Source organism: Onychostoma macrolepis, chromosome 08, assembly GCF_012432095.1.
Source record: "Onychostoma macrolepis isolate SWU-2019 chromosome 08, ASM1243209v1, whole genome shotgun sequence".
Classification (NCBI taxonomy): Eukaryota; Metazoa; Chordata; class Actinopteri; order Cypriniformes; family Cyprinidae; genus Onychostoma; species Onychostoma macrolepis.
Genome location: NC_081162.1, coordinates 7,547,763 through 7,574,059, shown reverse-complemented (window position 1 = coordinate 7,574,059; position 26,297 = coordinate 7,547,763). Strand labels below are relative to the sequence as shown.

Genomic DNA, 26,297 nt, shown 5'->3' with positions numbered 1-26,297 from the left:
TGCATTCAAGTTACAGTTTTTACATTTTATCAGCTCTTGCTTTCCCTGGGAATCGAACCCATGATCTTGGCGTTGCTAGCGCCATGCTCTACTATTTGAGCTACAGGAAAGCTCAAATTTTTAAATAAAAGATCAATTAACAACGCAAATAAATTTTCACAGCCTTCTTTGATCATATTTACCAAGGGTGCCGATATTTTTGGCCATGACTGTATATTATATATACATTTGTGTATGTGTATATATATATATATATATATCTTATTCAAATTTAAAATGTCAATTATATGCAATTCGTTTTTTTTTCAAATTTTCTACTTTCACTTTTTTTCACACACTTTTTTATATATATATATATATAAATAAATAAAATTCAGGTGAAAATAAAACCATTTAACCAAAGTAAGTCAGTATTCCTTACAATTTATTATTAAAAGTTTTATGCTTACCTTTCAAGATATTCACGTACGCTATCATAATACAAACACGTTCACATTTCTAAAAGAACTACACAGTTATGTTCAGGCCAGCACAGGTTTATTCAGAAGGACTCTGTCAGGTTTGGCTTCACATGCAATCAGCGTAGTACAACACCTCTCTTTAAAACATGTGTGCGTGTGTTTGTGCGTGTACATGTTTACATCATGTGAATGACTGAAGTGACACACAAAGTGCAAACCGTATCATGGGCACTAACCTGGACTAGACTACTAAAAAGGAGGCACTTCATTGGGTTTTTGTTTTTCCAGAATGTATTTAAAACTCGCTTCAAGACTTATACAAAAAAATGAATCCAACAGTAGCCGTGTCCTCAAAAACTGATTTTCAGTTTTTACTTGCCAAATAAATACCAGTTCAGTTCCCTTATAGTTTGGTCATTGTTTTAAAGGCAAGTTCCCTTTTATGCAGCAATTACATATTTGTCACCACAAGTTCATTTGTAACGTTGTATGGAGGACATAAAGGAAATATACAAAAGCAATGCTTTAACTCTTGGTCTGATGAAAAGTTCATCATTTTTCTTAACTTCACTGGTTTTAAATTACTTCAGAGGGACAATAGAGAAATATAAACTTATAAGTTTGAAGTTCAAACCATCAGGCTTTCAATTTACAACCTTTTTGTTTGAATAACACTAATAATGCTAGTTTACTGTGACCCCAAAAAAGTGGCGAACCTTTCCATAGATCAAATCAACACTTACTTACCGATATAACATATAATATCAATTTACATCAGTCCCCCTTAATGATATAGAGTGCTAGAAACACTTAATGAATTATTATATAAATAATATGCACAGTTTATTTATGCATACATTGGGAAAAATCAGTAACATGACTATCATTTGTCAGAATACCAACTAAATCACTATGGTAAAAAGTTTCCCCAATTTGGATACACACCAAAGTGGCAAAATGACTATTGCCTGTAATGGTACAGTAAATAAAGTACTTCCGAACAAGCTGTTAACATTGGCCACAATTTTTAAAAAGTAGGAGAGATGCATCAACACGAATCAGTTCTGAATTTCACCTGAAATTGACCATGAATCATCACAACTATGTGGCGTATAGAGTCTCACCACAGCGAACAACAGCATGGCACTAAGTATACACAGAGATCAGCCCCCAAAACCAACAGACACACTGGTCCCACTCAATGAATAGTTGATTGACCATGCAGTGTGCAGTGCAATTTATGTAACATGTCATGATACAGTGCAATAACCAGTTATTACACACATTTCAAATGAGAAGACTGAAATGTTAGAACCTGCACTAAGTATACACTTGAACCTTCAGAGGACATTTCTAGCGCGGTAAATGAATGGCATAACTGATGCATCATTTGGTAAACACACATCAGCCTAATGATTGGAAATTACATGGCACTTAGCATACGTACTCGTCAAATAGCTTCAAGTCACCATTTGAATACACTTGATTTGTCTTGAGATGCGCTAATGAACGTTGAGGCGTATAAAAACCTTGGAATGGTATTGTAAAAGCAAGATTATGAGGTCGAGATTCGTATTCCGTTCCTTCTTGAGTCGCTCTGTTTGGTTACTGATTAACTACCATTAAGAAACACTACAAAACTATCACGGATTCTCTACGCAGGGATATAAATGTATTTAAGGGCAGTGTGCTTTGGATTCCCGAGACGTCTGTACGACCGAAATCCTGCACACTTTTTAAATGAGTACATTTACAGTTGGGTAAGATGGATGAAATGTCTTCCTACCAGTTGGAAACGGTATAAATAAGAGAAAACTGCTGCTGAGGTATGAAAGTTCATGAGTCCGGTGTATATATGTGTGAAGGATGAAGTGAAGTTTTGCCAGTTTCAGTCTAGTAGTGGTTGAAGTCGGATGAAATGAAGACCAAATCTGGAAGAAAAGCGGTTTGGTTGTGTGCTCAGCTGTGGCGTTCTTGCAGTGATTATAATGTGGATTATTAGATGGTTGACACCGTTTCCACTTGGAGCTGCCGCAATACAAATTTAGCACATTTTTAAACTGTTTTCCACATCAACAAAGTCTGAGTAGCTCAGATTAAAGAGTCCAGCAATGTCCTCCGTTTTAACGCCAAATTGCCTATGAAAGCTGAAGTAACCAACCGTTTCAGTCATTTGTTTTCTGTAAATCGGCTAAATGAGCCACTTGTGAATAATGTGATGAGATGAGAAGGACTCCCTGACTGATTTGTTGTGCTGTGATTGGCTATGTATCTGCTGGTAGACGGCCTACCTACCCAAAGGCCACGCCCACTGAGATGGCTCCGCCTTTCACCACTGCCAACGGCCTTTATGCACAAAGGAAGTGACCATACAGATACTTTTAGCTTACATTAGTGCCTGACAAACAGAGCAGGTGAGATTTAAATAACGGACTTTGGTCTTAAAGGGATAGTCCGCCCAAAAATGACTTTTTTGGTCATCATTTGCTCACTCTCATGTCGTTCCAGATCCCGTTTCTTCTTCTGACCATAAAAGAAGATATTTTGAAGAATGTTGCTAACCAAACAGTTTTGTTTCCCATTGACTTCCATTGTTTTTTTTATGTGCAGTCGACCAAAACGGTTTGGTTTCCAACATTCTTTAAAATATCTTCTTTTATGTTCACCAGGAGGAGGAAAGTCACACAGGGTTGGAATGAGTAAATCATTGACGAATTTCTCAATTTCGAGTGAACCATTCCTTTCAGTAGACTGGAAGAGACTGAAACTGCCAAACCGAGTTTGTTTTTCAGTGATATTACAAAATTTGCAAAATAAATAGTGGGAAACGATGTACAGCTTGACCGAGCTCCTAATTCCTTGTGCTTTTAGGCCTTTCGTCGCACTCTGAAGCGAAATATGGCCACGGCTGCTCAAATACGTGTCTTCTTGTAATAAGCTCTATCTTTGGCCTGAGAGTATGCAAGGCAATGCACATTTTGGGTTGAGGTTGGTGGTGTTACGTGTAGACGGAAAGAAAAAAAGGGGTAGGTAGGTATTGCGTGAGGGATGGAGGAGGAAATGAGAGTGTGTGTGTGTTTGTGAGTGCGTGTGTAGTCTCTTAAGTTCACTATATTAACTTTCCTTTGCAAAAGAACATTTAAAAAGCCCCCTTCCCGTTCCCTGTGGAGGCCTTTCTTTGTCAATAAAATCCCCTGAATAATACGAGTTAATATTCTGTCATTGTCAGTGGCTCTTTACTGTTCCAGCAATCCTGAGGGAGCGTGAGGTGAAGGAATAACTGTTCTCCTTTCTGTCACAAAACGGATAAATAAAGGTCTTTAAACGGGAGCTTGTTTTGTCTCCTGTCCTCTCGGCAGGCCGTGGATGGATAGTGAGGGCCAAGGCAAGGAAAACGGACTCTTTCACGCTCTGTCGACCGGTCTTTAAAGGGTAGGAGGAGTTCCTCACTCTCATTCTTTCCTCTCTTTATCGCTCACTCGCTTTTGTTCCCTGTAGTCCCGCAGCAATCTGTCCACTAGGGGGCAGAGTTTGACATGGAGTCAACGGAGTTGACGCTGGAAGACGAGACCCGGCTTTGAGCGATGGTCACCTCTGGATGCTGAAGGGTGACAGACAATGACAGACAGAAATAGATCATGTTAGTGACGATGTATAAATGCTCTCTCACATATAGACGCGTACGATCAGGGGCCAAAATTAACACTCGCCAGCCGCATGTTACGCAATCAGATATTTCTCCCATTTCTTTCTTTACTTTCAAAACAACTGAAAAACTCTCCCCTTTCCTTGTTTTTTTTTTTTTTTTTGTTCAGAAATAGGGGTTAAATGAAAATAAATGTGCAAGCTTTAGTTCGGTCCAGTTGTACTTGTTATCAGTAAGAGTCTTTATAAAAACAAAATTCATAGTTTACTTAAAAGTGACATTTTCCACCAAAAATATTATGCTTATTTTCAACATTCAACATTAACAATAAAAATAAATGTTTCTTGAGCAGCAAATCAGCATATCAGAACGATTTCCGAAGGATCATGTGACACTGAAGACTGGAGTAATGATGCTGAAAATTCAGCTTTGCAGCACAGGAATAAATTACATTTTAAAATAAATTAAAATAGAAAACAGTTATTTTAGATTGTAATAATATTACTCTTTTTTCCCGAATTTCTGATCAAATAAATATTCTTGGTGAGCAGAGACTTATTTCAAAAACATTAAAAAAAATATTACTGACTCTTAAAAGGTAGTTTATGTGATGTATTTCTTGCATCAAACCACCAAAATAAAAACAAACAAAGAACAAAACCATGACTTTTTGTTTGCTGTTAAATAACTCCACAATAAAACATACAGATTTAAATCAGATAAAACAAAGAAATGTATAATGAAGAGGAAACATTAATACTAATTCTTAATTTCTAAAACCACTAATAAAATAAATCAAGTAAATCTGTTCATTTATCACGTGAACTCTTTTGTAGAGAGAGAAAAAAAAAAAAAGAATCATTTTTAATAATGCAAAATACAAGCAAATGGACTCGAGAATTCTGAACCCCCTTTTGCGTTTCGATGTGGCCAAGAGATATTTTTGGCCCCTGCGTAGAAAGCTTCAGCCTGATCGCTGCTGTTCTGCTCTACGTGTGTGAGCGTGTGTGTCCTGATGGGGTGTTTGACCTGGTCTGTAGTTAACTATTGTGTTCTCTGGGGTGTTCCTCTGTGGTGGAGGTGGAGGAGATCCTCACATGTCTCCTAAAGATCCTGTCCAGCAGGCTACGCCGAGGAGGCTCGGGAGGCTGGTTCCAATCCAGGTCAGGGGGCCGCGTCCCCTGAGGCCCGAATACGTTAAGGTCACTGAAGCACTCCGTCTCGATCATCTGTAGCAGAGAAGAATAGGAAAGAAAAGAGACACAAAAGAGCAAGAGACAGAGATTAACAAAGAGAGAGAAATGACAACGAGAAGGTCAAATTATCCTTATCTTTACAGAACAGATAATTACGGTTCTGGAAGCTGATTGGTCAATGCAGCCTTCCGGTCATGCTAATATACCTAAAAGGTCAGCAAACTCTTTCCTTTTTTTTGGTTTGCCACATGGAATGTTAACAACGATACCAAGTTGAATGATTCACCTAATAAAAAGTATTATATTTAAAATACATTTATTTCATACTAAGTATAGTTCAAATCTAACATATTTACTGAAGACTTACTGATATAAAAATTGTAATAAAACTTTATTTGGACTATCACTTGTATCATTATCATTAAGAAAAAAGTGTTTTAATGTCACTATTGATGAGGATTGTATGATTTTTAGATAACATCGGTCTTTAAATGCAAGATATTTAAAGTGTACCTGAAGTATATTTGCAGTAGTTCCACTTTAGCACAATCAAATATACTTTAGTATATCTTTAGTAATTAGTTGGACTTCAGCACTACTTCCACACAATTAAAATGCATTAAGTACAAAATTAGTTGTTCCACTTTAGCAGACTTTACGCACACCAGTTTAGTATACTAACAGTACAATTGCAGGGTATTTTTATTAAGGAAATATAAATATGGAAAGGTATTTGTAGTATACTTCGTGCAAAATAAATGTATTTAAAATATATTTTAGCATATTTATTTTTCACAAGGTTCATTATTGTGGAATCTGAAAAAAAGTGCCATGCCATCTGGGATTTTAGCACAGCTTCGTACCTCATTTTGCCATGGGATGGAGACACTGCCAGTGGCAAACTTGGAGTAGAAATCATTGTCTGTTTGGTCCAGGTTGACACCCTTAACGGTGGAGAACTGCTCAATGTCCAGAACATCTTTACAGTAGACCGCCCTGGGCTATGAAATTAACAAAAAGGGAAACAAAAATGAAAAACAGAGCAATGATAGAATTTTATAGAAGTTTATTTTTGCCATAGAATAAAAAATAGAAAAGGTAATTGCGACTTTTTATCATTTTTCTCGCCATTCTGAGTTTATATCCTGCAATTCGGAGAAGAACAGCCATATCGTGAGTTTATAACGTGCAATCATGAGATAAAAACTCTCAATTATCATTTTATTTCATGAGCTTCCACAGAATTTAACCCTATAAAGCCTACTGTATCATATTTGATAGCACATTTCTATGGCCTCTAAATTGTCAACAATCAAAACTTTGCTTAAAAGCATGTTGTACGCAACCTACTACATGCCTTCTGTCATTTGATTAATAGTTTATACTTTTTTTAAGCAAGTAAACGTCTTTGTAAGTACAACTGTATTGATTTAAATAAGAATAACTTATGTTGTCAAGTGAACATTTACTGGACGGAAGCAGTCAAGGTTTACTTGATTATCCATACACAATTATTTGTTCATCTCTAAATTAGAGATGTTCCGATACCCTTTTTCCCTTCCCGATACCGATTCCGATACCTAGGCTCAGGGTATCGGCCGATACTGAGTACTGATCCGATACCTGGGTGTGTATCTGGTTATACAGCTGTATGTACTACTAGATCTGTATAGATACAATTATTTTATGGTGTGCTTCACGATAGATAGATAGATAGATAGATAGATAGATAGATAGATAGATAGATAGATAGATAGATAGATAGATAGATAGATAGATAGATAGATAGATAGATAGATAGATAGATAGATAGATAGATAGATAGATAGATAGATAGATAGATAGATAGATAGTCTGGCAGTAAACAAAAAAATATAATATATAATGTTTGGAAAATGGCATTCCATTTTTAAAATCTATTTAAATATCTAAAAGTACACTCTTAACATCAGTCAGTGAAGCATTATAAATGTATTATGATAATCGAGTATTATTTAATGATATAACTAGCAATTAGAATTAAAACTTGGTAACCATGAATACAGTCATTTTAACTGAACTGGTGGTGGTGCTTTTTGGTCATTCAGTGTTTCTCTGAAAAATGGGGGGGAAACTATCAATAATACTGATAAGATAATAATCATACTATGAATTCTACTAAGAATAATATAAAACGCACTAAGGATTAACGAGCTGCTGGATTCATGAATATTAATCACGTTGTCTGCGTTCGCTTGAACTGATTTGCTGAAATCAAAACAGGGACGATTATAGGTGAGCGCCAGCCAATGAGATTGTCGTTTGCGCATTAGCTCCGCCTACACTTTTTTGTGGTATCGGTGGAATTTCCGATACTAGTATCGGAATCGGAACAACCCTACTCTAAATCATCATTGTTTAGCATTGCATTATACGTTTTGCCCCCACAATAAAAACTACAGTGCTTTTATAAAAAGCATATAAATATTGAGAGATACAGAGTGACAACTGATATTCATATGCATTTTATGCAAGTAGATTGCTATACTGTTATAAAGATCTCACTGATTTACAAGCTATGGGAATTTTATCTTACTTTCCGGCTATATAAAGATCATCACCAATTTGCATGTCTGCAAATCTGCACCAATTTGCATGTTTTTGCTCAGTTTGGGCCTCTGGATAAAACAAGGATGAAAAGGAGTTTTGCTTCCCATATATGTGACCCTGGACCACAAAACCAGTCTTAAGTCGCTGGGGTATGGGTCAAAATTATCCATTTTTATTTTATGCCAAAAATCATTAGGATATTAAGTAAAGATCATGTTCCATGAAGATATTTAGTGAATTTCCTACCATAAACATATCTAAACTTAATCTGTGATCAGTAATATGCATTGCTAAGAACTTAATTTGGACAACTTTAAAGGTGATTTTCTCAATATTTAGATTTTTTTGCATCCTCAGATTCCAGATTTTCAAATATTTGTATCTCAGCCAAATATTGTCCGATCCTAACAAACCATACATTGATGGAAAGCTTATTTATTCAGCTTTCAGATTATGTAGAAATCTCAATTTTGAAAAATTGACACTTATGACTGGTTTTGTGGTCCAGGGTCACATATGAGCTCCATATTCTCACTATATCATACTATACGGAGTCATAAAAGCCTGATGTATCAAATACGATACTCAAAAATACATGCAAACTTCATCGATTTTTTTTTTTTTTTACAAAATATTTCGCCTAAAGCTGCAATAGACTGTTCTGATTTTTTTGACTATTATTTCAGGCACATGAGAACAGGAACTCACATCGGGCACAAAGGAAGGTTCCAGAATGCCGGCCTCCAGCCTCTTGAAGTTGATGTTCTTGAAGAAGGGGTGGGCTTTGACTCCAGCAGCTCCGTCCGCCAGGCAGCCGAGCCTCTGCTTGGGATCTTTGGCTAACAGCTGCGGGACAGAGAGCAGAGAGCAGCCAGTCAGACGTTAGGAACACAGGTTTGTGCATTCTTTAAGAGCGGAATGTAACCTATTACACCACAGTCGAAGCTGGTCAATGGCTTCCAAACGCTAGGAAAAAGAGCGCGCGTGCCAAATGAAGACATTTAAATGGGGCAAACATCCTAAAACTAGGGTCAGAAATCACAAACCAGACATCACAAAAGCACACGCAGGAACAAGTTAGGCTGGGATCCTTTGTGAGCTCGTATGTGGAGGCCATTTGCATGAGGACAAAGTATTTCAAATTCAAAACAGCTAAATGGATGGTTCGCCCGAAAATTGTCATCACTCACTCATCCTCATGTCATTCTGATATTCATTTGACTTTAAATCTTCTGGTGAAAACAAAATAAGTACGCCACATTTTCCATACCAGATTAGGGCAAGCAGTGAAGAGCAAAACAAATACTCCACGCGATTCGTTACCTATTATAAAGTCATGTGATAAATTTGGGTCTTCATACAAAACTATGTTACCCTCTGCTGAAACTCTCAAATCCATTCAAAAGTTTGGGGGCAGTACATTTGTATGTTTTTGAAAGAAATCTCTTCTGCTTACCAAGGCTGCATTTATTAAATCAGAAATACATAATATTGGGAAATATTATTACAATTTAAAATTTAAAAAAAGGTTTCTTGCAATATATTTTAAAATGTAATTTATTCATGTGAATTTCCAGCATCATTACTCCAGTCTTCAGTGTCACATGAGCTTTCAGAAATCATTTAATGATCAAGAAACATTTCTCATTATCAATGTTGAAAACAGTTTTGCAAATCATTATACCGTGATTTTTCATGATTCTTTGACGGACAGAATGTTCAAAACAACAAAATATTTGAAACAAGAACATTATAAATGTGTTTACTCTCACATATTAACTTTAAAGTCCTAAAAATTCATTTTGTGATTTATTTATCTTACCTTTTCTCTGTCTCTGTTCACTTATACTGTAAAATAAAGTCGTATGGGTTTGGAGCAACGCAAGGATGAGTAAATGACAGATTCTTAATTTTTAGGGTGAAAGCCAGTCTCATGACACAACCCTAATAAAAGACGACAGAGGTTCTTTACAATAAATTTAGATTATTAAACAATCCTGAAATGATCTGGTCTCAGAGAGCTCATTATCAACTTCTTTCCCAGCAGAAAACATGCAGTACCAGCCAGAGAAATGAGCCAAACATACATAATGGACTCAACTTTACAAGCTTTGTGCGCTCTATCAATGGGCTCTAAATCAGCTTCTATGGCGCGTTTGACTGAAGAGATAATGTAGCTTTGGATACAAGCTCTTAGTTGTACACTGCTGCGTCATCTTGGATGTTGACCAACATAGAAACTTCATGCTTTGTGTGTGTGTGTGTGTGTGTGTGGCCTCACCATCCTGCAGATGGCTTTGGTGTCTTCTGAAAACTTGTCGCTGTACTCCTCTTCCTCTTCTTGCACCCTCTTCTCCACCTCTTCTCTCTTCACTCGTTCTTTGCGAGCGCGGAAAGGCGATCGGCCGGCGGTCATCTCATAGATCAGACAACCCAGTCCCCACCAGTCCGGACTCATGCTATAACGCTCGTTATTGATCACCTCTGGAGCTGTCCGTCAATACAGTTTGAGTTCATCAATCAATAAACAACATTTTAATGTTTCATATTGCTATGAATAGATATCTAGCAGGACTAATCGGTGCAGCTAAAAACAAATATTTTTGCCTTTTGACTCCTTCAATAGATACACTAGCATTCAAAAGTTTGGGTCTGTAAGATTTTTTGAAAAATGTTTCGAAAAAAGTCTCTAAAAAATACTGAACATATTTTAAAATGTAATTTATTCCTGTGATGTCAAAGCTGAAATATTCAACATATCTCCCAGTTATATATTATATATATATATATATATATATATATATATATATATATATATATATATATATATATATATATATATATATATATATAATAAAATCAGTGCAGTTAAAGATCATTACCCATGTAGCCCACAGTCCCCACTCGACCACGGATCTGTTCTCCATCAGGCACTTTAATGGCCAGCCCCAGGTCTGAGATCCGGATATGACCTGTAGGAATAAATGCAAAATGCATTTATTGTTGCATTTCACAGTTTAACAAAACTAAGTCAATGAACATGAAGGGAAAGAAGAAGTGTCATCAGTACAATGCAACTCTATATTTAGCTCACTTGAAGGAAAAATTGATTTGACTTACCATTATCATCTAAAAGTATATTCTCTGGTTTTAAATCCCTAGAATGATAGAAAGCAACACAAAAATGACTTAACCATATAATTTCATGATAATTTAATGAGGCTGGGGGCATTTGAGGGTGTAGAGCTGCACACCTGTAGACGATAGACTCTCTGTGCAGGTGGTCGAGACCGCAGCAGATCTCAGCGCCGTAGAACTGCACACGCTCCTTCTCAAAGCCTGGGGTTCCCATGTTATAGATGTGAAACTTCAGATCACCACCGTTCATTATGGTCAGCACCAGACACAGGGCATCTTTGGTCTCATACGCGTATGCTAAACTAACCTGCGAGCCAGAGAAACGAGAATTATCAGGAAGAGCAGAATATTTCCGTTTTGAAATATACAAGCCTTTATTAAATAAAACAAATGGGAGAGAGACAGGAAGGCACTGAGGAATACACATTTGAGCCTGTCCTGTCTGGCCACTTGTGGCTGAATCGCTAAAGATGTTTATACCAGGTGTAAACTAAGCCAGAGTAAAGTGAGGAAAGGAGATGAAAGATCACAGATAAATGAATGAATCCACTTACCACAAACCTGCTGTTGACCTTCTCCAGAATCTGTTTCTCATTTAGAGCCATGGCCTCCCCCTTCCTCTTCTTTATCCTTTTCTTCTCCAGCTTTTTACAGGCATACATTTTACCTGTGGCTCTCACCTGGCATGCACACACCTGGGCACAGATGGACATATATTATTTATCATACACAAAAAGTTACCTGCTGCCTAAATTGCACGTGTAAAAAAATAATTGGCCATTGTCAATAGCATAGAGATGTGTAAAACACAGCACACACAGAAGTCAGTTTCAAACCAAGCAGCTTTGTGTTGGTCAGCACAGAGTGAATTTGGAAGTGGGATAAATATGAAAAAAATAAAAAATAAATAAATAATTGTTCTGAATTTAAGAGAATCCCTTACAAAAATGAACCATGGTTTTATCACAAAAAATGGTTAACCATGGTTTTGCAACACTAACCATAGTTTAATCATGGTATTTGTAATAAAAATGTGGTTATACAAATGGTAGTCAGTCAATATGTCTAAATCCATGTTTACTTCACTATGACTATAATAAAACCATGGTTAATTTTCATAAGGGATAGCATAGTCCACACCACAACTGTAACGAAATAGATGAACAATATCATTAGCATCACCTTCAGAAAGATTTTTTCTAGACAATAAGAAAAAAGAAAAATACTGACAGCCAATCAGATTCCTTTAAAAGTTTTTATTACTGATATTAATAAAAAAATGTTTCTTGAGCAGCAAATCAGCATATTAGAATGATTTCTGGAATTCTAGGAAATTTTGATTGTGTTTAAGTTTCCCTTGTGTTCAAGTAGGTCATGCAATTTTGCCACAATGACCAACAGAAAGCCACTTGGTTTGAAAGTGACTTCTGTGCGAGTTGTGCTTCATACATCAATACAACACTATTGACACAAAATTTTGCAAATGTGAACTTCATACATAGTGACTTTGCACATCGTGTGACGCTCTTTATGTGAGGCAGACGGGAAACTCGACTCAAAGCTGATTCCAGAAGAGTTTGATGTTAGCATATTGCTAAGCTAACAGCAAGACCTGAATCAACCATTCTAGTTATTAAGTGAAATACACTGAGACACTTATGACGTCTAAAAATACATTCTAGGTAGGCAGCTCACTAGGTTTTGATGCAGAGCAAATGAGTAAATATTCAGTACACACTCATCACTGTTCACAATATCCTCACCTCTCCAAAGCCTCCTTTCCCCAGAACTCTATACTGCCGAAACGTGTCTTTTGTGATGGGTTGTCTAGAAATAAAACCACAAAATCTGATATCAAACCAGCACAGACATGAAACTGACATTTTAGCATTCAGATCCATTAACAAAACTAGGTAAGCTACATTACATTACAATTATAAATCACAGTCAATAAGAAACACATTTTATACCTGTGAAACAAAGCCTTCTTAGAATTGTTCATAGGACCACTTACGTAGATGCAAATATATTCAAATCAGTTTATATATAGCACAGATGCTGCCATGTAACTCGAATGTTTTGTGACCAAAACATGATTGTTTGCTTTCATATGTTTAGCTGTTAACAATTACGCTAACAAATAATTTAAACGGATTAGTGTCCGAACTGCCGTAACAGCTGAATATGATTTATCAAAATGCAGGACGTCTGGTTTAAGCCAAGCTAAGCACTTCCTCCAGCAAAACAAAAGAATGAAATGTGCATAAATGGTAGACTAAGCAAGCTAAAAGGCTAACGGACAGAGTAAAGGGAGATAAAGTGTGCAACCAACCTTTCGAGCATTTTCCATTGGAGGAAGCGGTCGAAGTACATGCTGTTCTGATAGTCAGAAAAAGGAGCACCACTTAAGTAGTCATGAAGAGCTCTGAGAGATTTAAAACAGCAAGGAGACCGTTAGACCATCGGCAGCTCTGTGAGTACCAGAAGTAAAGATTACAGTAAAGAGCTAACATTAAGCAGTAGTGTTTACTTCTGTAGAAAACAATTCTTTCCCAGTGAAAAACTGCACAACTTAATTATGAATGCTGTCTTTATTACATAGTATGCAATATTAGGATGACAGTGTCCAAATTATTGGATGTTGAAAACGGTATGTGAAAAGTACAAAAACAACTTCTGGTGAAATGTTTTTTTTTTTCAAGTATTTTTGCACAAAATTATTGTTGCAGCTTGTTCAAATGTTTGGGAACAGTCTGATTTTCTGTCTTTTTTGAAAGAAACATTAAGCTGCACAACTGTATTCAACATTGCTAATAAAAATAAATGTTGATGAAGGATCATGTGGCATTGAAGACTGGAGTATATATTAAAACAAAAAACAGCCATTTTAAATTGTATTAATATTTCACAATACTACTGTATTTTTGATCAAATAAATGCAGTCTTGTTGAGCATAAGAATCATTCGAGCAGTAGTGTACTTCCCATCACCAGTGCAGTACATATCTTTAGCACATTGTGCAAGTATACAAATTTGCATTAAAGTATAAGTATAAATAAAACAAGTATGTGTTTATATGACATATAATTATTTAAATAATAAATAGCATTTTAATGCAAATCTAAAAACACTTTACGATAACTGTAACAAGAACAGTTGGAGCCGGGGTTAAGGTGTCTGAATTAGCTTAGTTTAAAAGCAACAGAGGTCCAGGTGCTCGCACGTGTGTTTGCATGTGTCTTACTTGCGGCAGTCACTGAAGATCTCTTTGCAGGGGCTCAGTTCTAGATTTTCTCTGCAACTTTCAGCAAGACCTTCAGCTACATCTACACACTCAGAGGACTGTAGAAGAAACAACATGCTCTCTGATTACTGATGCACACGGAGACATTCAAGATCCAAAATTCACACACACACACACACACACACACACAAGGAAAGTTAAACCAAAGCACACCTGCTTGGTGAGAAACTTCTTGATGATCTCATCTCCACGACTCTTCCTCTTCTCATCGGGTGTCACCTCGTAGTCCTCCTAAACAACCAGATACAAACAAATTACTCACAACAAGTTATAAATGAACTTTGAGATAAACAAGTCATAATATACATGATACCTTATGACATAATGCATCTAATTTAGATGTTAATGAAATAGTAGCCAGCCTGAGGAGCCAGGCCGATGCATGTTGCATCTAAAAATGGCTAATTGCAGTTTCTGGGAGCGAGGGGGCACAGGATGATATTTTGATATTTTGAAAAATGTCTCTGCAATTTTTTGTCTATACAATGAAAGCCAATGCAGTCCACTGTTTTTGACCCCACCAACTTTCATAATATGGAAAAAACAACGGAAATATTCATATTAAATTTAAATACTATATAAAAATATCTTTTGTGCTTCAAAGGAGAAAGTCAGTCATGTATGTTTGGAATGACATGAGGGCGATGATGACAGAACTATAATTTTTTGGATGAACTATGCATTTAATTAAGCAATAATAAATGTAACTGGCAATCAGTGTTATGATTATACAACTAAAACTTTCATTGTGAAATAAAGTTGAAATAAAATAAAATAAATATTAGCTGAAAAACCTAAGCTTAATTTATTTTGTTTATTTGGCAAGGCAACATTTAAATTTTCAGTTTTATCTGAAGTGTTAAAACCAAAACTGAAAAAAAAAAAGTTTATTAAATAAATAAGCTAAAGCTAAATAGAATAGAAAAACAAAAGAACATAAAACTACTAAAATTAAAAAAAAGAAAATATACAAATAAAAATTAATAAAAAAATAAAATAAATAAACACTATAATAGGCTTTATCAATCTAAGCTAAACCTGCTTACTGAAAATATACAAATAAAAATGAACAAAAATAAACACTATAATAATAGGCTTTATCAATCTAAGCTAAACCTGCTTACTAGGGGTCCAACAACCCAACTTTTAGGGGGTATGCAGTAAAAAAATAAAAAGGTATTTATTTTAAATAAATAGTGTATTATTATGTAAAATCAATTTTAGAAAATGCATAATGTAAAAACAAAACTATGGTTAGTCACGTTATAAGTCAGTCAGACAGTGTCTTCCTGTCTAAGTGAGTCTTTATTACTAGAATAAGCTGCAATGTGGCCCAGACTACAGTATGTATTAGTCAAAGAACTAGTCATGTGAGGCTAATATGGACCAGACTTTGCGCCGATACTCAAAAACCTCGAGACTAACGAAACCGAGACCGACAGAGTATTAAGTGAACTCAAATCACTTGTTCAACACTGGAAAACAGAAACTACATCCACTGACTTCACCATTTCAGTCGGTATCTATTTCTATATGCTGAATGAGGCAGAGGCATCATGTAATTGAGTCTGTGAGTGATTACACAATGAATGAGCTCCACAGTCTGGCACATCCTTTCCCTAAGGGCCGTAAATGTGCCTATGTGTGTGTGTGTGTGTATTAGGGGGGGTAATGCTTGATGACACCCTCATCAACACCCTCTCCGGCCCTCGTGCTCTGTGGATCCCATTACACAAGACTCTCCATGACCACCTGCCCCCACTCGGTTCCGTCCCGAATGATGTAAACACAAGCTCGCGCGCCTACACCGAAGCATATGTACCCGCAAATAGGTTTTCGCACAAATCATGTGTCCGCACATGCGGCACACATATGCTTCATGAGCGTGCACACACACATGCTTCATGAAGCCCACCGTGTGTGTGACTTCAGGTTGCTTGGTAACCAGCCAGTCAACACGGCAGGATTCCATAAGGTCCTGGAGCGCCACAGCACGGCCCAGCAGCGTCACTAAATACATTGAACGTCATTACATAGTGGGGGACTGTGTGTGTGTGCGGGTACTGCTTCTTGACACATACAGCAGTATGATTTCCATTCCCCTTAACACATTTGGCAACTCCTTCACTGCAAGATTTAAAATAGTGCTGTAAGTAATGAGGGAAGAAAAGAATGTTACACAGAATGTTCAGAGTTCAATAGAAGCCAGTTCTATGGAAATAACTGCAGCTAGTGCCTAAGTTAAAGAAAAAAAGTTCCCCTAAAATTATTAATTTGTCATCAATTTCTCATTGGGGAAGCTCAAACATGCTTGTGTGACGCGAGAGAACAAACCTAATTGGTTTTCGCTTGTCAAGCAAGCATATTTGAGCCTTGTTTACCATATTCGACGTGCTCTATATGTATGTGTGTTGTTGATCCAAGTTTATATCTGAATAAATGCCTAAAAATAAACGTGTTCATCATAGTGGTGGGTGATATACACGATTAACCAGTAGAAATTTGTCAACCGTTAAGAGATTTTGGACTACTGTTTCTATTGCGGTTACAGACTCACGTGACATTGCTGTGTTACGTGGTCAGAAAAACGTACTGTTTGCATTCTATTTTAAGCATTGTGGTTTAAAAACAAGTGATTTTAAGCCGTTAAAACGCAAGCAGCAGCGAAAGAGAACTCATTTCGCTATATACACGTGCGCTGTCAGATAGGTGCGCACACATGACGACAGTGTTCATAGAGCGCAGGGGTATTGAATGGAGTTATTTTTGCAGCTTTATAGGGCTTTAACGGTTAAATATGCACACTTGTATGTGTCAAACGCTGGTATTTGCAAGTATTCTTGTAAACACAGTAATTTAGGTGTGAAAGTGTGAAAGAAAACGTGTAACAGCATATTGGATCCGGGCAGCTCTTAAAGTGACAGCAGTCTAATATTCCTGCTGTCTGTCGTTCATTTTAAACAACAAAAAAAGAAAATCTCTCATTGCTCTTGACTAAATCACTTTTGTAACTTTAATAAGAAGAAATATATATTTAACTTACCTAAACATTATACATTCATTAAATGTGCTCACTAACCAATCTGAGCCCACTGCGAATCTCTGAGGGAGGAGCCAGGAAGTCAACATATTGTTTTTAGAAGAACGGAAAAGCAGTGTGGAATACAGGTAAAATATGTGAAAAATAATGCGATTTAAAAAAAAATGAAGTTTGAACATGTTACAGTGCACCCCATAAACACAATCAAGCATTCAAAAAAAGCCAGTAGACTACCTCTTTAATAATAATAATAATAATTACAGTAATGTGAAAGCTCACTGGATCATTACAGTATTTGCAAAGATGTTTGAAAAACTAAAATTGTGTTAATTGTATGTCCTGTATTTCCTACTGACAAAAAAATGAGTAGCTGGATATAAATGTTATTCTAAATTCATGCAGAAATGAAAACGTTCACACACAGGATTTACACATAAATGTGTCTACGCACATTTAATGAATGTATAATGTTTAGGTCTTGTTGCTATACTTGTAAAACAATGTGTATTGTAATGTTTACTCCCTGGCTCTAAGCACTTCCATTGTTAGCTTTTCACTGTGACAGTGATTTTTTTTTCTCGGTACGTGCGGATGTTTTTTTGTGGTACTTGTACTGTCAACTGAAGTAACCTGTACTGAACCTAGAATACATATTTTTACGCTCACATTACAACTGTAGATGACAGTGACACTGAGACAGGGCTTAAATTCTGCTCTCTTAGCCTCTTTTGAATGGGAAATGATGGAATTTGCAGGGGAATTTGCTATGCCTGCATGTTAAAGGTCACCGCATGGAAAAAAGCAGAAAATACAAACGCACATACACACAGAGAGAGATCCAATCATAATAGTGGTTTGAGAACAGACCTACGTCAGTGGCTCTGAATGGTACAGTAGAGCCACCAGGCCAAAACAAATGGCGGGCTGCCTCTGACACAGGGGAACTGGGCCAATCTGATGTGTGCGATAACATCGGACTATTCCGCCTCCACCGAGATGGAAAAACAAAACCCGGACCAAAAAGGTCAGCGGCATGCACATTTCATTTGTCTTTGTGTACACACAAACCCAAATAACGTGTGAAGAGATTTCTCTCATGAAGTTCTCGCGCTTCTTTCCTTGTTTCGCACACACAGAGATCTCACACAGAGCAGACACAGACAGTGCTGTCTAACTCGCCACAACAATTGAGATCCCGCTACTTTCTGACGTCAGAGCAGCCTCAAAAAATCCCCCGGGCTCTTTCCTTATGGTGGCTCGCACAAACACACACATACACGCTCGCTGCCTGCAGAACATATGCATACATACATCAAACACACTCATGCATTTTCAGTTCAATGCATCTCTGTGTTTACATTCAATTTGTTATTCAAAGCCCAATCCTGAACTGATTTTAATGCATGCCAGGTGATGAAGGGCAATTTTCTTCTTCTTCTTGAGAACACAGATTAATTGGGTGAATCTCACAAAGTCTGTCAAGAGGATGCAAAAAGAAATTGCGAAATCGAGTTTGTTTGTAGCTCTTTTCACTATTTAACAAGACCTCACTGCAGTTCAATAATGGAAACCATTCTGTTTGCACACAATGATTTTTGTATTAAAATCATCACAACAGGAGCTAAAACAAATAATATTATGAAATATAAATGTGTAATTTAGATGATACACACTGTTCAAAAGTTTGGAGATTTTTGTTTTTTGAAAGCAAGGATGCATTGAATTGATAAAAAGTGACAGTAAAAATATTTGAAATGTTGCATTTTGATTCCAAGTAAATGCTGTTCTTTGGAACTATTCATCTTTTTATTCTGTAAATCTGGAAAAAAATATCATGGTTTATACAAACATATGAAGCATGTTTTCAATATTTATAATAATGGGGAATAGAAATGTTTCTTGAACAGCAAATCAGCATATCAGAATGATTTCTAAAGGATCTTGTGACACTGAAGACTGGAGTAATGATACTGAATATTCAGCTTTGCATCACAGGAATAAATTACATTTTAAAATATATTCAAATAGAAAACAGCCATTTTAAAATTATAATAATGTTTCAAAATATTACTGCTTTTACTGTAATTAGATAAAATAAATGCAGCCATTCAGAAGATACTTTTGAATTTTTTTTGGCGCTACAGTAATAAGAATTTTGGGGTATTATTTTCTAGTGGCTCTAAAATACACTTTGTCTACTTCAAGCAAAATATAATTTCATTTTCTTGCCTTTGATTTTAGGGTGAAATATGACTTGACAGTGTCCGTGAGTGGTCCTATGCACCTTTAATGACAGCTACGCGTCTTAAAATAACATCTAATAAAATCCCACACATGATTACTACAATAATTTAACTAAATGCATACCATCGTGGCATTTTCCCTTCATTATCTAAAAATCTTCGGCTCTTATTTCATTAGCTGTAACATTGTAACCCAGGCACGATTACGGTGCCTTTATGTTAAGGACATTTTTGTTTTACTTTCAAATGACATTTACGTTCTTCCCTGAAACACATCAATAAAGCTTCCCTATTCACTTACACAGCTACAACGCACAAAGGGTTTTTGTTAAAATGAGAAGGAGAACGCTCCAAGACACCATAAACAAGATGAACACCTTTTCCCAGTCCTAAGAGACACAAATATGCTGCCCCATGTTTTATGATGGCGACTTCCTGTCATGGGTTCAGGTTCCCGGGGTTCAGACTGTTTGGGGTCTACAGGGGTGTTGGAGAGACCAGACAATGGCCTCATTCAGTGACCACATGCCGGTCCTGATATTTTGGGCTTAACTCCATGATAGTCCAAGCTAGTCATGTGGGAGGCATGGTGTCCAGGCCAGTGGAACACTGATGCAGGGTTATGAGAAACCTGAGAGATTTTGAGTGGGCAATAGATTTTGAAAGAAGATGAAATGCTTGAAAGAACCAGCAATTAGTGACTAAAAGCTGTTTGGGCAATCCTAAATAAATTCAAGTGCATTGAGTGCTGGAGAGGTCTTGTATGTGTGCGCCTGACGTACCATGGCGTCCAGGAGTTGGATGCATCGCTGCAGCTCTGGTCGGGTCTCACAGTAGAGGCGGAACAGAAGTCTCCCGATGGGCTGCTTGTCACACAGGCTGAAGTAGTCCCGCTCTGAGACACAAAACAACAGAGTACTGTTACAAAAAATACTGTGGTGATACAGTGATACTTTATAAGGCCACTAAATTAGGTACACCTTGCTAGTAGCAGGTTGGACCCTCTTTTGCATTCACATCTGCCTTAATTCTTTGTGGCTTGGATTCATCAAGGTGCTACAAACATTCCTCAGAGATTTTGATCTTCATTGACATGGCAGCATCATGCAGTTGCTGCAGATTTGTGGGCTGCACACCCACGATGCCAATCTCCTGTTCCACCATATGCCAAAGCTGCTCTATTGGATTGAGATCTGGTGACTGTGGAGGACATTTGAGTTTAGTGAACTCATTGTCATGTTCAAGAAACCAGTTTGAGATGATTTGAGCTTTGTGACGTTATCCTGCTGGAAGTAGCCATCACAAGATGGGCACACTGTGGTCATAAAGGGATGAACATGGTCAAAAACAGTATTCAGGTAGGCTGAGGTGTTTATACTATGTCAAGTTGGTACTAAGGGGCCTAAAGTTTGCTCACACCATTACACCAGCAGCCTGAAGTGTTGATACAAGGCAGGATGGATCCATGCTTTCATGTCGTTCATGCCAAATTCTGACCCTAGCATCTGAACATTGCAGCAAAAGCCAAGTCTTATCAGACCAGGCAACCTTTTTCCAATCTTCTGTTGTATTTTGGCGATCCTGTGTGAATTGTAGCCTCAGTTTTCTTTTGTCAGCTGGCAGGAGTGGCACCCGATGTGGTCTTCAGCTGTTGTAGACCATCTGTTGTGTGTTCAGAGACGCTCTTCAGCAAACCTCGCTTGTAATGAGTGGTTATTTGAGTTACTGTTGCCTTTCTATAAGCTCAGAACCAGTCTAGCCATTCTCCTCTGACCCTCTGGCACCAACAAGGTATATTCATTCACAGAACTGACACTCACTGGATAATTTCTCTTTTTTTTCTTCTCGGATTTTCATAGTTGAGCATGAAAATCCTAGTAGATCAGCAGTTTCTGAATCCGAAATCACCTTTTTTCTCCATTCTGATGCTCGGTTTCGACCATGTCTACATGCCTAAATGCACTGAGTTCCTGCCATGTGATTGGCTTATTAGATATTTGCATTTAAGAGCAGCTGAACAGGTGTACCTAATAAAGTGGCCAGTCAGTTTATATACCATGCGGTTAATAAAAAAAGGGACATACTTTTAAAGAAAGAAAACTGAAAATTCCATCATTTACTCAACCTCATGTCTTTACAAAACCTGTATTATAGAATACAAAAGAAGGTAATTTGTTCATACAATGAAAGCCAGCGGGGTCCAACGCTGTTTTGAACACCACTGACTTTCATTATAGGGACAAAAACAGTTCTTCAAAACACCTTATGCAGAAGAAATAAGTCATCCAGGTTTGGAGCGCTATGAAGGTGAGTAATACAGTTTTCAACATTGATAAGAAGAAGAAATATTTCTTGAGCATCAAATCATCATATTAGAATGATTTCTGAAGAATCATGATCTTTGCATCACAAGAAATAAATTACATTTTGAAATGTATTTAAATAACTGCTTCCTATTTTAGTATTGTAAATATGTTTCAAAATATGACTTGTTTAACTGCATTTCAGAAACATAAAAAAGAAAATCGGTGTGTATTCTATAAATTAAAAAGTTTGAAAACTGTTGCTGGGGTGACTTAAGTTTTGAAATGAAATAGAAAAAGTTGGATAACAGTCACTCCTCTTCTGTTGCTCAAGGGATTGTGTGCGATATTAGACCAAACAGCATGCAAGGAAACATATTTTGCACATCCACTGGGACAAGTATGGCATCCAGGCACCTCTGACATACTACATTCAACTTAATGTAATTTGGGACGCGCCAATTCTCATCTCACCTTCTATTTCTCAGACTGCAAGCAAACTGGGCTTAAGCCAATGGCAATGTAAACTCAGAGACAGCTAAACAATGGCGAACAGCAAAGTGCCGTCACACTTGGCCAGAACAACAGCACAGCTAACAAGGAGTGTGAAAATGACCGGAAGTGCATAAACAAGACACACAAAGTGTTGATACATTACCAATGGTTTTGCTCAACTCTGTGCACTGACTGATATGAGGGAAACGTAGGATCTCCCTCCATTTTTTACTTCTTCCTTTCCGTTTTCCTCCTCCACCTAGACAGAAAAAAGACAAAAGTAGCCATTAAAACCTTTTCCATTTGTATCCTTAAATAACATGGGAAAAATATGAATCGATAATAGAATATTACACTTTCCACAAATCCCGAAGAAATAAAATACATGTACAGGACAATACAATGCTGATTTTCCTCAGAAACGCATCATATTATAGAAGTTTAATGCCTAGCGAATGTTGTTTCATGCTGTCTTTAATTGCCAGGATACTTTATGTAAATTCTAATTAGCTTTGAACCTCATGAAATCTCCTCGTGACTTTGAACATGTGCAGTGTAATAAAACATGTCAGCATCTGGTCTCTCAGGCTGAGAGTAAGTAAGCTGTAGTTAAAACCAGAGTGTCATTTCTGACGTCAGCACAGGTCAAAAATATGCATTCCCTCCCAAGAGAAAAGCGGAGCTTTTACAGCAAACCGTGTCGTGCTCTGCAATAACTGTTTGTCTTATGAAGCATTCAAACTTATATGGGCCAATAAAACGGAGCTGCTTCTGCTACACATTCATTAGTTACAAAAGTGCTCTTTATCGCTCCTTTCACTCTGGCGGATTTGAATTCAAGGAGAATAGAGTCTATGGTGTTCCCACTCTGGAATGGGAACATGAAGCATTTAGCCATTGACGATTCCAGCATTGTGAATAAAGCTGAATGTCTCCAAACACAAACAATCAGGGTAGTTAAAGCCCAAGACTAGTCCTTAAAGACATTCATCTCACGTACATGACAGGCCTCGCTAATTAGGAGCCACTGGCTCATTACAGGCCACAAATCAAACCCTTTCCCACCAAACGGCAGGACTGTTAAAGTGATGTTAGCACTAGCCAGATTCAGCCACCTTAAATAAATATGAGAGGAATGTTACAGTAAATCGCTCAGACCTGGAAGGGTGATTTCTGTGTCTAGGTTTACAATTTAAGAGCAACGAACTAGAACATCAAAATCACTAGTGGAATATTTCTCTAGTTACTTATTCAACAGTTTACTCGTATAATTTTTATTATCTTTTTCCTGCTTACATTCCCTTTAAATCTCATTTTTATGCAGGAAATTTTAGTATATGCTTCTGCAAGTCACTGGCCGTAAATACAAATCAAGTGTGGCATTTTGGGACAGGGCTCTTATTTAACTATGACACTTTTGGCCCAGTGGACTTTCAGGAAATAAATACTTTTCACACTGTATTACAGGACACTTCTGTCATTTTTCTGAACTGCATATTTTGAAACATTTGAAATTGCATCAAATGGCCAACTTGTTTGTCTTGCATAGGTTCATTTTATAGTTGGTGCAAAATTACGGCTCAATTTGAAATGACATGCATTAAGAAAAAAATACATTCTGCTCGAAAGTGATATTAACATATATCTTTATTTGTTTTCTTTGTTCATCACGCCTTATATTTCATTTCAAGCCCTTCATTTATAATCCTTAGTAAACAAGCAGGCTGACAGAACAACTGTTGGTATGGACTAAATGTACAATCAAATTTCTGCAAAATTTCGCAAACCTAAAATTCCATTGTCTATTGTCAATAGTGTAGAGATGTATGAAGCACAGCTCACACAAAACACTTCCAAACTAAGCAGCTTTCTGTTGGTCAACAGGGTAAATCTGTGTGACCAACTTGAACCTGATGCAAATCTACATTGGAAATGTTTCACCCTCAAGCGAAACTCCTAATCGTGTGGATTCCTATTAAAATGACTGGGTTTCGCCCACGAAAATTTGCAGAACAGGTGAATATAACTGCACGTTAATTTGCATTTAATTGACATAAATCTTTTTCACAATCAGCACTGAAAGACTGTGTTGATTTCTCTCCGTGTTTGCATCACGGTTTTAAAAATGTGTAGTTTTATGATGGTTTTTACATATTTAAAAACTGAAAGTCAGAATTTGGGCCTGGGACAAAAGACAATAAAAACTACATAAAAGCCATGTGAAAAGTAGGGAATATAAATGCGGGCAAGGCAAAAAAAGTTTCCAAGCCAGTTTTAATATGACAATCCCATAACACACACAAAAAAAGTTGGTTAAATTTGTTAGTTTTAATAGAAACCAATCCATGGGCTATAAAAGTGCCAAGAAACGACAATGTTTTTCATTTTACAAACCTTCAGACTGCAGCAGAAACCCAAAACGCTGTGTTGAGGTCTATATTAGAAAAGGACAGAAAAGATCGCAGGCCATCCGCAACAAATGCAATGATCTGATCTTGTGAAATGCACCATTTGCCAAAAACCTGCTGCTTACATAATCCTCAATGCGTGTCTGTTACAGATTTAGGGGAATGTGACGGCAGGAGTAATGGTGACCATATTACCACAAAAAAAAAAAAAACAGATGCCAATCAAAGCAGGGTGGAATGTTTGCTTTACATCATCCTGCCAGAGGTCCGTTCGAGTCAGAGCACGCATTAAGGGCCAGCTCGAGTCAATGCATCAAACCACGTAAAACACCTGGAAGAAAGTGGGTCAGAAAACGGAGATGTAATTAACCCCCTTCCTTTCAGTCCATCTCAGAGCCAACTAGAAGAGTCAGATCAACTGAGAAGGTCAGAAGGCTCGCCGCTCACTCATCCGAGTAATATAAACAAGAATCGAACTTTCTGAGAATGACATTTAGAGAGCTTGATGGAGCTCTTGCCGATTATTACAGCTGGAAAAGCCAAGATAAAGCACCGCCCTTATGACTGCAGCGGGATGGGGATCCGGTCGCATTATTTGGAGAGGTTTAGGTGGATGCCAGGCGTATGCAACTTTATGTAAATGTACTGTAAATATATGCTCAACTAAAGACTGCTCAACTCTAAACAGACGGCATCAGATTAAAGAAACTGTAGCAACCATGTACTTTTTTTGGAAATTATTGGGAGCATGGGAGAAATGTCCGGTGTTTTCTATAGCTACTCTTACATGTCTCCCTATGGCAGAACAACTGACATTCATTTCATCATTTATGCACAATTCAATCCTAAAAATCAGATTAAAAAAAAAATTTAAATAAAAACTTTTTAGCTCTGCTCCCAACCACTGTTGTACCTTCTGATCACTAAAGTGATTTTCTTCCTCAGTATTTTTGTCTTGTTTTCCAGTGCAAATGTCGAAAGATCCTTACATTAAGATTCTCATTTAAATGAGAAGTAAAATGACATAAGAAGTCTTGTTTTCTGTGAAACCGATCAAAATGAAGCAAGTTTATGACTGAAAGAAGAACAAATATCTGAACTTAATTCAAATACAATAAGTAATTTTTACACACCATTGACAGATATTTGTTATTGTTTTAAACCCAAACTCCCTTTGTTTGGTTACATTTCTCAGAAATCAAGACTTAATTTCTTTATTTTGCATCTCATATATATATATATGCATCTTAATTTAAGGATGTTTAGGTATTTATACCAGAAAACAAAAATACTGAGGAAGATTGTTTTTGCAGAGCATGCAACTTTTAATACCACGACTTTGAATCTTAAGACTTTCTGCTCCGATTTAAAACTGTGAATTAATAGTTAAGACCTTTTTAAGACCTGCAGAAACCCTGAAAAACAAACCCAACAGTTGAATATTTCATCCTTATCATTAGTGATTACTACAGAA

At 37.0% G+C, this 26,297-nt stretch overlaps 1 protein-coding gene across 3 annotated transcripts in view; it reads right to left on the bottom strand.

The window, feature by feature from the left end:
* Positions 1-1,164: 1,164 nt before the first annotated feature.
* Positions 1,165-26,297, bottom strand: part of grk5l (G protein-coupled receptor kinase 5 like) — a 47,460-nt gene continuing 22,327 nt past the window's right edge. For 2 of the 3 annotated variants that reach the window (XM_058785160.1, XM_058785158.1), the window contains 15 exons: positions 22,579-22,674; positions 20,400-20,512; positions 14,488-14,565; positions 14,275-14,372; positions 13,363-13,455; positions 12,794-12,857; positions 11,585-11,725; positions 11,147-11,337; positions 11,013-11,050; positions 10,775-10,864; positions 10,174-10,382; positions 8,601-8,738; positions 6,167-6,304; positions 5,205-5,336; positions 1,165-4,062 (listed from right to left, as the gene is read on the bottom strand). In XM_058785160.1, the coding sequence (XP_058641143.1) occupies positions 3,979-4,062; positions 5,205-5,336; positions 6,167-6,304; positions 8,601-8,738; positions 10,174-10,382; positions 10,775-10,864; positions 11,013-11,050; positions 11,147-11,337; positions 11,585-11,725; positions 12,794-12,857; positions 13,363-13,455; positions 14,275-14,372; positions 14,488-14,565; positions 20,400-20,402 (1,497 nt within the window). In that variant the 5' untranslated portion in view covers positions 20,403-20,512; positions 22,579-22,674 and the 3' untranslated portion in view covers positions 1,165-3,978. Of the gene's footprint in view, positions 4,063-5,136; positions 5,337-6,166; positions 6,305-8,600; positions 8,739-10,173; positions 10,383-10,774; positions 10,865-11,012; positions 11,051-11,146; positions 11,338-11,584; positions 11,726-12,793; positions 12,858-13,362; positions 13,456-14,274; positions 14,373-14,487; positions 14,566-20,399; positions 20,513-22,578; positions 22,675-26,297 lie in introns of all 3 variants that reach the window. The other variant, XM_058785159.1, reaches the window with a different exon arrangement.